Source organism: Triplophysa rosa, unplaced genomic scaffold (genome assembly GCF_024868665.1).
Source record: "Triplophysa rosa unplaced genomic scaffold, Trosa_1v2 scaffold58_ERROPOS1407097, whole genome shotgun sequence".
Classification (NCBI taxonomy): domain Eukaryota; kingdom Metazoa; phylum Chordata; class Actinopteri; order Cypriniformes; family Nemacheilidae; genus Triplophysa; species Triplophysa rosa.
Window position 1 is genome coordinate 1 of NW_026634604.1, and position 12,317 is coordinate 12,317.

General features: G+C 39.0%; 2 protein-coding genes across 2 annotated transcripts in view; one reads left to right on the forward strand and one right to left on the reverse strand.

Moving 5' to 3' along the window:
- Nucleotides 1-6: 6 nt before the first annotated feature.
- cgrrf1 (cell growth regulator with ring finger domain 1) lies at nt 7-8,993 on the reverse strand. Its single transcript, XM_057328610.1, has 6 exons — nt 8,761-8,993; nt 4,295-4,431; nt 4,030-4,207; nt 3,748-3,895; nt 3,553-3,660; nt 7-1,325 (listed from the first exon to the last, which is right to left on the reverse strand). The coding sequence occupies exons 1-6, from the start codon at nt 8,862-8,864 to the stop codon at nt 990-992; spliced, it is 1,011 nt and encodes a 336-aa protein (XP_057184593.1). The 5' UTR covers nt 8,865-8,993; the 3' UTR covers nt 7-989.
- The window catches only part of ddhd1b (DDHD domain containing 1b), a gene marked incomplete at its 3' end in the record, with an annotated part of 76,158 nt that continues 71,661 nt past the window's right edge, over nt 7,821-12,317 (forward strand). The window contains exons 1-3 of the mRNA XM_057328616.1: nt 7,821-8,622; nt 9,595-10,384; nt 10,679-10,855. Of these exons, the coding sequence (XP_057184599.1) occupies nt 9,610-10,384; nt 10,679-10,855 (952 nt within the window). The remainder of the gene's footprint in view (nt 8,623-9,594; nt 10,385-10,678; nt 10,856-12,317) is intronic.

The following is a 12,317-nucleotide window of genomic DNA, read 5'->3' on the forward strand; positions in this document are numbered from 1 at the left end:
ACAATGGCGTTTGTCTTCTCCTTTACTCAAGGCTGCTCTCTGATCTCTGTCTGATCTCTTCTATAGAGCCTTAACATTCAATATTCTGTGTAGACTTGAAACGGGTCAGATACGATTTGTTGTCTCAGTGGATTTGCCCGTATGATCAAGCAAAATGATCAGCCCTGAGATGGATACTGAGCTCAAGATCCAATTTCTTTTCTTTTGAACAACGCACTTTTAAGATTTGATCTAATCTGATATCTGAAATCCAATCAGATTACTTTTTAACAACTGGCCCCAAGTGTTCCGACACAACCCATAGTCGGAGTGATAGCACATTCTGAGGGGGGTGTCACGCTGACAGAATGCATTACCCAAGTTAATGGTAGATGATTCTAAGAAGTGTATTTTGTCAGATTAACGTCACAACACGAACTACTGGTAGCACATTCTGAGGAGGTAGCACAGATTGTCAGAACATTGGTTCTCATAGTACTCCCTATAGCCACTCTGTGATAATCGCAGTATAAGCGGGGCAATATTCTGGAGCAGATGATTAAAATGGATTTTACTGGGAGTTATGACCAAAACCTCCATAACTATCCATTTAAAACATATATTTGTTAGTTTAACAAATATACAGAAAAAATGAAATATTCTCTTCTATAAACATAAATAAAAATCTCTATCTTGAGCATCTCAAATTCCAAAGCCTAACATAACACTATATAATTATAGAATAACAGGTGCTTATTCTACTGAGTGGTTAAAAAACAGCTGCCTTGCATCTCTTGACCCAAACACCGTGTCTACACCGGACGCGACATGACAACCTGCTTGTTCTTAATGGGTTCTTTAATGTGTTCTAATGCATTTCTAATGTCTTTTGATGTGTCGCGTCGGTCGCGTCCGGTGTAGACACAGTGTAAAGATGTTACAATGTTTATTTTACAATGTCCAGTCCACCAAAGAATTGTTTACAAATGTAATACTGACTTTAGACTGGTTCAATCTTCCATTAAGTCTTCCTCCTTATCCTCATCATGAGTTGGATTGTTAGACAAAGCAAAAGACTCTAGGACAAAAGCTCTGCAGATTGGACAGTGCAGGAAGTGGTACACGCAGCCATCGCATACGCATGCATGTCTGCATGGTAATAGCACTCTGTTTATTGGTGCATTCTGACACACCACACAATCTCTGCCTAGGTAATCTGTCCACTCCTTTTCTGACTCCTCCCCATTTTCATCGAGATCTTTGTTTTGTAGCCCTGACCCTTCTCTGGTAGTTGATGGTTCGTTGGTTCCAGAGAGATTGCTATTGTCAGCTGACATAAAGAGAGGCTGTGAAAGAAAGAGCAGAGCTTTATAGTTCACAAACCCTCTCTAGACATAACACTCAATTAACAGCACATAATTAAGTTCGGTCCTCCTTTACAATCTAGAAATACAAGGCAGGTAAAGTTAAATGTGATCAAAATGAACCTTTAAAGGGCCCCAAATCTAGCCCTTTTACAAAATGGAATATAGATCTTAGGAGTCCACAGAATGTGGCTGTGAAGTTTCAGCTCAAAATACACCACAGATCTTTTATTATAATGTGCCCTACATGTAAATTTTTGCCTGTGAGGAAAAACAGGATGCTTTCCAGCAGAAAGCGCAGGGCTGTGAGCCGGTGCTTCCAATATCAACAAAACTGAAGAGAATGGTCATAAAGCAAATGAGAAACACGGTCTCATCTTTAAAATCCAAACACATTGTTTTGTATAAGTGAGAGTAGCTACACAAGACAAACGCGTAATTTGTTTAAAGACTGAGCACGCCGTTTTTTGAGTGAATGGACAAACGCGTTACGTCTTTAAATCCGGCACATTACTCATATAAGTGAAAGTTCACATGATAAACGCGTCATATCTATAAAAACAGAAAACATGCTCTCTATGAGTGAATGAATGCACAAACACGTTATGTCTTTACAACATGCACATTGTTTTTATAAGTGAAAGTTCACATGATAAACGCATCCTATTTATAAAAACTGAAAACATGCTCTCTATGAGTGAATGCACAAACGCGTTATGTCTTTACAATTTGCACATTGTTTTTATTAGTGACGATAAATGACTCCAGCATTTTACTAACATTCGTTTTGTCTCTCAGGTTACTGAGAGAATGCCAACAGCTCGTTCAAGAAAAAAATGAATGGGTGGATTTTTATCATTGTAGTGTGGTTCTGTACACACACTCCTGACACACAGATATGTTCAAACAACACAAGTGCATTTTCTGGACTAGGTGGCCTTTAAGCTAACTGGGTCATTCCGTGTCAACTCAACCATAGGTCCCCAGCTCAAATTTTTGATTTTTTTTCCTTTTTTCAGAAGCAAGACTAACATCAGTAGAGATGAAAGCCAAAATATGAAATGCCACCGATGAATAGTTATTAAGTAATCAATTAATTTGTAGAAGGAGGTAAAAATTACAATTTTCACTCTAAATTTGGAGCCATATTAGAGGGTGTAAAAATGACATGAGAAATATGCCAGCATCATTTACACAGAGATCAGTATATCTGTTAGTAAATCTGTTAATTTTAAGAATAATTGATGCATTTTATGCCAATGGTGACAGTTCAAAAATGAAGAAAGGTCATTTTTGTGTTCTTTTTACGAAATATGCATGCCTCTAACTCCAGAACCGTTAGATACCTTAATGTCCTTTTAGATTCTTGTTCTTGACCAACTTGTCTTTTGGGAACTACATTTTTAAAGCCCTATAAGGTGCAGTCCTAGAGATATGAGGATCTAAATGTGGCTTTATGAGAAAACTGTTGAAATGCACACAATTTCAGTCATCAAAAACCAAATGTGGGTCATTTAAAAAATCTGGTATTTCATTCCTTTTAAAGAGGAATGTCTGCAGAACAAATAGTGTTGAATCTAGAAATGTATCTTTTTTTCTTTCTTTTAAAACAACTGCATTGAACATATCAATTTTAACAACATCTTAGTACAAAACTACTGAAATTGCTAAGTGACTACTGAAGTTGAGGCACATTAACTTGGTCTCAATAGTTAATCTAAAAGATATTATAGTTCCAAAGGAAAATACTGTCTCAGATAAATTAGCAAAGAAAGGATTTTTTAGCCATTTTGGAATGACCAAGAGTTTAAATATGCAGTATAATAGCTAAGTCTATTCCCTTTTAGGGCAGAGTGTTAACAGATTTACTAACAGATATACTGATCTTTGTGTAAAAATAAAATAATGATGCTGGCATATTTCTCATATTTCTCTTATGTCATTTTTTACCCCCTCTATTATGGCTCCAAATTTCAGGTGAAAATTATCATTTTTACCTTCCTCTACAAATTAATTGATTACTTAATAACTATTCACCTGTGGCATTTCATATTTTTTAACATCACTCCAGATGTTGGTCTTGCCTCTAAAAATAGAAAAAAATCAAAAATTCGAGCCAGGGAAATATTCAAAATGTGGTTGTTTTGACACAGAATGACCCAACTACATATTATATAATGAGAAAATGTTGTAAATATGTTTGCCATACCTTCAAATCATATAAGCTACCATTTGTTGTGAGAAGATACTGGAACAAAATTCTTGCAGAGATTCTGTATTTGTCATCAGGGACATGGAGCACTGTCACACTAGCCACCTGGACAAGCAATAGAGAAAAAAATCACTATAAATTACTTACAAACATTCCCATCTTTAAATTTAGTAATGTTTTTATGCTGCTTACAATATTGTAGTTGTCCCTGGTTTCTGTATTGGTCAGCATCAACACAGCCACCAGGGGATATCGATCCCGGGGCAAAAATCCAAAATCATTCACTCCGAGTTCTGGTTGCATTTGGGTGAAGCATTCCTCCTTTTTCTCTCTCTGTAAACTGATAATCCATTTAGGACATAAGATAAAATTTGTGTCATAGTTAATTTATTTGTTTTATCTGTTTCATATGCATTTACTAGTGGTGTATTGGAATGTTTATAAAAAGCTACTTGACAGACACTGAAAGGATACTTGAAGTTTTGACAGAGGTGGTAGCTGAATTCCAGAGCATCTTGAAATAGCTCTGGGGTACAAAGTCTAGGCCCATGCTGATGACTTTGAAGGGCTGACTGAAGAGCACGGACCTCACAACCCCAGAAACAACAGAGGACACAGTCTTCAAGGCAGTATGCCTGCAAGCTCAGCCCCTCTGACATAATGCAACAGCACATTCGTTCACTGATTAAAGCTTGCATCATTTACATTGATTCAACATTTTTTATTAGCCGATTCTCACCAGTTACTGTACCAGCTGTAGAGCTCATCTCCAAGGCAAATGGATTGGTTACCAGCACCATCTTTCTTTCAGGGACAGGTGTGAGAGATTCAGTATCATCTGAGCTGCGTAAAATGACTGGAACATCAAATCCAAACCTTAACACAGAAAAGTTAGTTACGAAAAGGGGTGAAGCTATCAAGTTCTGTTTTTAAAGAGGGAACTAAAGTTCTACAATCCACAGACAAATTACCGAAATCGGAGGGAAAACGGTGTTTGTTCATGCAAGTGACAATCACGCATTGTGAATTATCAAAGACGCGATCTGAGAGTGGGCGACGCGTCACAGACGCCTGTGAAATATTTGGCAAATATTTTGACTTAAAATCCTGCTGTGTGAAATTAGTTCTGACTGAAAAATGCATCAGCGATGACCTACGGCCAATGAGAAGGGAAGATATAAGGCAAAATGAGGTTCGGGGAGGAGACCACAACATCAGCAAGCATGGCTTCCAATGTCGCGCGAGAACTCTGACCTCACGTATCACTTCTCGTGTGCGTTTGGTTGTGAAACATTGTTTGCGGACCAGACAGTTGTCGGCGATTCTGACCTAATGTAAAGTCGTGCAGTGTGTAATCTCCTTTCGCAGAAGAGCTGAAGGCCACTATCAGAGCAACCTGGCCTCTCATAACACCTGAGCAGTGCCACAGACTGATCGACTCCATGCCACGCCGCATTGCTGCAGTAATTCAGGCAAAAGGAGCCCCAACTAAGTATTGAGTGCTGTACATGCCCAAGATTTCTAAAAATCCTTTCTTTGTATTGGTCTTAAGTAATATTCTAATTTTCTGAGATACTGAATTTGGGATTTTCATTAGTTGTCAGTTATAATCATCAAATTAAAAGAAATAAACATTTGAAATATATCAGTCTGTGTGTAATGAATGAATATAATATACAAGTTTCACTTTTTGAATGGAATTAGTGAAATAAATCAACTTTTTGATGATATTCTAATTATATGACCAGCACCTGTATATAGTGCATGTGTGTGCATGAGTAGCCTATTGTAAAACGGAAAAAAGTATTTATGAAATTTCAAACGAAGGACCCCATACTTAACAGCGCCCTTTTTTCCTTCTTGGCCAACCAACCAATCACAGTCTTTAAAAGACTGTCATACATAGCAACGGGGTCAGCCCTGCCTACTCACTAAAATAAAAGTTTTTGTCTTTTCCTTGCTCAAAGTTGCTCTCAGATTGGTCCTGAATCGATTTTAAGCTAAAACTCCTACACAGAAGTTTTTAAGCCAAATCAAGAGCTTTCTTAGAGGATTCTTAGAAGCTTTAAGAATACGGGCTCAGGACTTTACCTAGGATTGTCGGAAGGGGAGAAATCGGCCCGTTGTCTTGTGGTGATGAGGCCCTGGCATGAGCGGACACAGACTGTGACGAGCGAGCGTTAAATGGCAAACGCGGAGTGGAATCTGCGGACCTTTAGCGGTGTGATAAGAGAACGTTTTTAGCAGGGATGTGAATCCTCCCTACTCCACTTCAGCAACCGTTCAATTTTGCCTACCAAAGGATGCCTCAGCCTGCAAGGGCAAATGATCAGTAGCCAGGTTTCCATTACTCTTCAAAAATTGCAAATTGAAATAGCGCATTGAAAATACGCCCAATGGAAACACGACAATTTCGCAAAAACTCCCATGTATCGCAAAACAGTTCTCACCTCGTATGAGGTGTTTTTTCAGGCAATACGATAAAGGCATATTTCGCAAAACTGCAATGGAAACACTTTTTGTCATATTTACAAGTCACGTGACGTATAAAAAAGTAACATGACCATTAGCGGTATGTTTTGGCAGAACGTTTGGAAAGATAGGATGTAAGGAATTCATATTAAAGGGGTCATATGACACGGCTAAAACAAATATATTGTTTCTTTCAGATGTAATGCAATGTGTATACATGATTTAAGGTTAAAAAATGCTGTATTTTCCACATACCATGCATGTTTGTATCTCCTCTTTGCCCCGCCTCTCTGAAACGCGAAGACGAAGCTCATAGCTCTGAAAAGCGAGGTGTGCTATGATTGGCCAGTTAACCACTGCGGAGTGATTGGTCGAATACTGCAAGCGTGTGACGGAAATGTAACGCCTCTTACCATATTTGGAACATCAGTTTCTAAAGCAATTGTACTGACAGGTACGCCCATCTTACTTGCATATACATTTGGGCGGTCTTAGTCAAATTATACCACGAACTGACAGATTTGTGGGGGTGTGGTTACACGCGACATTTCAGGCAGGTCTGAGAGTGAGCATTCGCTTTTAGATAGAATGCATCTTTTGTTCCGACACTTTAATATTTGTAATTTTACATGTCTAATACATACATGGGCATCTTATAACACACCAAAGACACAGAAAAACACGTATTCGCGCCATATGACCCCTTTAAGTAATATCTTATATGATGGCCCAAATGCAGGAAAACAAGTGAGTGCAGTTAGATTTATTAGGAACAGTGAGGAAATATGAAAATATATAAGGAAATGTAGACATTTATCTTCACTCTTACATCTAATATTTCACTAAAGTTTGTTTGCAACCTGCCATAAAACGTACAAAGAAGTACGGCCAAATGACTGTCGCGAGAAGAATCAAAATACACTTTAATTGCATAACATAATTTAAAGGCGCAGTTCTTGAAAATCAGCGGCCACTAGCTTTGTATTATAGTTTTGCAACGAATCTCTGAGTCATTTGCCCACCCCTCCCTTTCGAATTACGACGGTGGCCGCAACAGTAAAAAAAGATGTCGTCTACTGAGACAGCGGATAGCAGTGATACAAGCAGGTAAGGCAATATATTAACGTAATTAATCATTTAACATGTATTCTATTGCGAAAGTTACTCTTACAATTCTATAATTAGATATATTTCTTGCGTGCTATCTAGTACACGCTGAGAGTAGTGAAGTAACTAAAGTTAGCTAATCATAAATAGCAACGCTGTTCAAAGCGTTTGATCTGACAGCGACATAGGCAGTTAGGTGTAAGTTAGTAGACGTTTGTCTCCCCCTTTGTAAAGTCAGGAACAACCGGAGTACGTACCGCAGGGACGGAAAAACATCATTCGGAGGTTATATGGCCATTTGTATAAAATGCTAACGTTACCGTTTCAACAAAACAGGTGTTTGGTAAACATTGAAAATGTGGAAACATAGAAAATGTTGAATTATCTTACCGGTCTAGCAGAAAACAGGCAACTTCGGCGTCGCCTTGAAAACATTTGTCTTTCAACAGTGCCTTCCATCTGGTAATAGATACACCGATGTTTATCCTGGATTTCTGCCGCCGTTTGTCTCTAATTCGTCTGGCAGCATCACGTTTGTGCTTCTTTGACGACGGAGATTCACGCTCTGTCGGCTCTTGTGCACAATACGCATGGTCCTCCATTTTATCAAAACTTCTAAGACAGAACAATCAATTGCTTCAGCTAGACGACGACTACTCCTCCACCTCTCCGTACTACGACTTACTACTTTGTGCGTCTTCAACTCAGTGATGACGCAAGCTGCGTCTAAAAACACACGAAGAAGACCAACATATACGAAACGCGCTCTGTAGAGCTGTTCGTCCGTTAGAGCTTACTGTACAAAACATGGCTGCGCAACGTAACAAATTCCATGTAGATAGGCCCGCTCCCTATGTAGATACAACTGGTTTATTCTAAGGTAATAAAAACGTAACTTTTCATTACGTAAGGTTTTTATACACATCTAAAGACACAGTTTTGTATGTTATATTGCATTTCTGTTAATATATCATACAAAACATCCCGCACTGTACCTTTAATGGAAACGAGTCTTTCCGCGATATTGTTTTAATCGACATTTAGAAAACATACATTTTCTTAAATTTTGCGCAAATCTGTAATGGAAACCGTTGCGCAACGTTTTGCTACGGAACGACACTTTTCCTGGAAACGGTTTGCAACTGTGTGCAACATACGTTTTCTCTTGTTTGGTGGGTGTGTCAAGAATGTCAGCCCAAACAGCAGCAACATGTATATAACCCACGCGGTATTAAAGAGACAGCTCGCACAATGGGTCCAAGTAAAGTCGTTTAAATGTGTCCGCTGCAGCTCGGTATAAGCAACAATTGAAGATATTAGAAATATGTATTTTGCAGTATTCAACACGTATTTATTTACGCGAACGCGTTCCGGTTTCCGTTGGTCAGGAGAAATAACCGAAATACGGGAGAAATCACAAAACGGGAGGGTGGCAGGAGATGGGTGTGAAAAACTGGAGACTCCCGGCGAAAAGGAGAGTGTTGACAGGTATGGACAGAGCCTCTAATTCTAAGGCGACGATTTGTCTCTCACACAAAGTATGTTACATTAGACAGTTTATGCAGAACCCATAACATCAAAGTCTTAACAAAAACAGTTATTGATCCTAAAAAAATATAAACCTACCAGCCCAGCACCACAGCCACAGTGATGATGAAACACACAGATATAATAGTAATGTAAAAAAGAGGAGAATACTCATACAACATTACTAAAAATCCAGCAGCCATTCTAAAAAAATACAGTAATACTGATACAGGATGACGTATTGGCTAAAATTATTACTTTAAAAATAAAAATGCGTCCTTCTGTCACCCTGCATGACGCGGAAACGTAAACTTCCGTTTGCGACAGCCGCTACGGTGGCCTGCAGGACCAAACACATAGAACCGAACGTGACAGCCACCACGTGACACATTCCCTTCTTATCATTCCGAAGTAATCACCCCTATGCCCTACTCCCTTCGAAGAGTAAAGCTCTTGGTGTGTAAACACTAGAGGGAAAAACGCAATTATATCTCTTAATGTGTCCGTTTAAAATTCACTTGGCAAACGGAGCAATAAAAACAACGTAATTTTATCTTTATTTGGAGCGACGTTTTGTGTGGTGTCCCCCTCCCGAAGGTCCCTTCAGAGGGTGACATATACCGTTTAGAACGCACCGATTACCATGTCAGGCGGAGGGAGGAGCGAGCATAGGGGCTCTACCGGGAGGAATAGAGCGGGCATATTAATGTGAAGGGAACATGTTGGCGTATCTGCGCTTTAAATTAAGGACAGTGCAAGAAAATTCGCTTTTATTTAGAGGGGTTTAATGCCAGAGGCGCGTGATTGACGCATCTTTATAGATGCTGGACGCTTTGGTCGAACAGGGGGAAGGAGAGGTTTTTGCATCATTAGATTTGTTGTTATTATAATCAGCTGATTGGTGCTTAAATAGCTTCGTTTGCTATTTTCTAGAAAGCGGAGACAGCGATGAGCGTTTGTCAAGACAAAACGTCTTTGAGTTGTTCGGGAAGCAAGGAAAATTTAAGCAGCTGTGAATGGGGAAGGATGGATGATGCTTGCACGTCGTGCTTTGATGAACCCACGGGCGATGCGATCTGCGGCCGGATGGATGCGGTGCAGTCGGGGATTGACGGCAATCTTCCCCTACCCCGAGGGCAACGCGGACTATCACAGGACGGTATGATGTTAGGCCTTGTAGAAGAGAGTTATGCTGGCTATCATGATCGTCTCGTTGCTGATCCGGAGACAGATTATCTTGATATTCCCGGTGACCCGAACTACAGCATAAGTGATGGGAACGTTGCTACGAAAAAGCGCAATCGCTCAAACAGTTCCCGACACCGTGGTGAGGTTGTCACAGAACTCGGACCCGAAGAGGTGCGTTGGTTCTACAAAGAGGACAAAAGGACCTGGAAACCGTTTGTTGGTCACGATTCTCTGAAAATGGAGCTGGTTTATCGCAAATTTTGCGAACTTAATCCGAACGAGGTCACGCTGAAGGATGCTGGTGAAGAGGCAGAGTATTTATTTGAAGAAGTATCAGGATGTGAAGCACTGGGTTTTGTGAGGCAAACGGCGGCCGTCGCAGCGCTGCCGGTACCCGAGAGTTTGGATGCTGCATGTTTAAAAGACGAGACGGACCTGGATTCAGAAAGCATTAACGTGGAGGCAGTATGCGTACGCGGAGGGCTCTACGAGGTGGACATTAAAAGGAAGGACTGTTACCCTGTATACTGGAACCGTGAGTATTTTTTGTGCATTATGCACTAATAAGTATTGTTAAAAACATCTGCAGATGTCAAGCAAGTAAATTCCATCGTTACCAAGGTCTTTCAAGGTCCATGTAAATATAAAAAATAAACCGTAGTCCATAAAGTTTGGTCTTTCCAAGTCACTATTTGTTTAAAAATATTCCCTTCTCTTCTGTAATTGTCCAAATCTTACTCTCATTTGATTTTTTTTATTCTTTGTATAAACTGTTAAGGTTTGGAAGGTTTGGAAAAATATTGCTTTATAAGACTGCATGCTTTTACAGAACAAGACCATATCCCAGTCATGAGAGGCCAGTGGTTTACAGATGGCACCTGGTTGCCTTTGGAGCAAGAGGATAGTGACCTCATTGAACTGGAGCACCTGGAACGTTTCCGAGGACAGCAGATGAAAGACACGTTTGACACAGATGTTGTGACTACCACGGTGGACAGCAAGGATGGTAAAAGCTAATGTAACAGTTACTCCCCAGCTAACAATTTTTGTTCCCAGAACGTTCCCCTAACGTTAGTTTTTTTGTTCCCAGAATGTTATTTTTTAAGGTTTGTTTTTGTTTTTAGGAAAGTTTTCTTTATGGAAGTAGAATGTTAGTTTCTAAACTGATGTTGGAACCAAAAAGTAAAGTTCCCCTAACGTTATAGAAACCAAAAATTAAAATTTGATTTCCGTAAATATAACCAAAAACTTCCCAGAACATTAGCCTAAATATTTTTTCTTGGATCCTTTTGACCTCATTGCATGCATTTATGCTGTGCTTTTTCCAACGCTTATCTAATCTAATCAAAATAAGTAAAATTCATCATCCCACACAATATGGAGGATTAAACCAATGTATTAGATTATTCTATTAGTCTTAGCATTCCTTTTTCATTACTCTCAATTGTTATCAAACGTTTGGAGTAAGATTACATCTCCACTCAAATTTGCAGCGCCCCCTCGACCCCACCTAATTCTCTAGCTGTTCAGTCTTACCTATTGTTCATGATTGACCAGCACAAATAAAAATGATAACAATCTGTAAATCTGATTAAATATGTTATACAAAAAAATAAAAAATATATTAAAAAAATTGGGCCCTAAACAAGCCAACTGAACAGAAGTGCTGTATTTCAAGCTGTGTGTGTAAAACTTTTTTTATGACTGTGTCAGTAACACACTGATCAATCTCCCACTCATTCTCCTTCGCTATTCCTTGCTGGTGGAACAATCTTCACTATTCAATCCAATCAGCTCTCACATCCTTCAAGAAACAACTAAAAAACGTATATTTTCCAGCTACACTTGACAGGAACATGCTAACTTTCGTTATAAAAAATCTATCCCCTTTTTTAACCCCAATATTACATAACGTTGTAAGATTACAAGTGTTTAGAAGTTAGAAGTGTTTACATTAAATAAAAATAGAAAAAGACAAAAGCATAGTAAAAGACTGATGCTGATGTCTTTGAGTTGAGAGGAGCACATTGCAAGTCATAAATGTAAGAAAACTGGCAAAAAACTTCAGTTAGTTGACTGACTGAAGTATCTGCACTCTGTTGTTTTTCTGCAACAAAACGGTGACCTCTGATTGGTCTTTATGTTCATGCGCTGTCTGTGATTGGTTGTAATTCTCAACGCTGTGAGTAAAACACTGAAACAATCACTGTGATCTAGGGCTGGGCGATATGACAAAAAAACTCAATATTTTTTTCTATATTGATCGATAACAATATTTATTTAACTTTAAACCAGTTAAAATTTAATTAAACCAAGTCATTGATATTACCTAATTAGACATGCACTGTTGCAACACAGAGGACATTAGGCCATAAATAACATGTACCAGTTCATTCAGTCTCATTTTGACTCAATTGACTCGTTAAGTATAAGGGAGTGTTCATTCAGTACATTCAACCAATGAAAGG

Excerpts from the sequence above, each read along its gene's own strand:
- cgrrf1 (XM_057328610.1), bottom strand. The coding sequence starts at position 8,864 with ATGGCTGCTGGATTTTTAGTAATGTTGTATGAGTATTCTCCTCTTTTT. Across the intron at positions 4,432-8,760 it reads GTGGCTGTGGTGCTGGGCTG|GTTTGGATTTGATGTTCCAG; the intron begins GTAGGTTTATAT and ends TTCTGTGTTAAG. Across the intron at positions 4,208-4,294 it reads TACAGCTGGTACAGTAACTG|AGGGGCTGAGCTTGCAGGCA; the intron begins GTGAGAATCGGC and ends GCATTATGTCAG.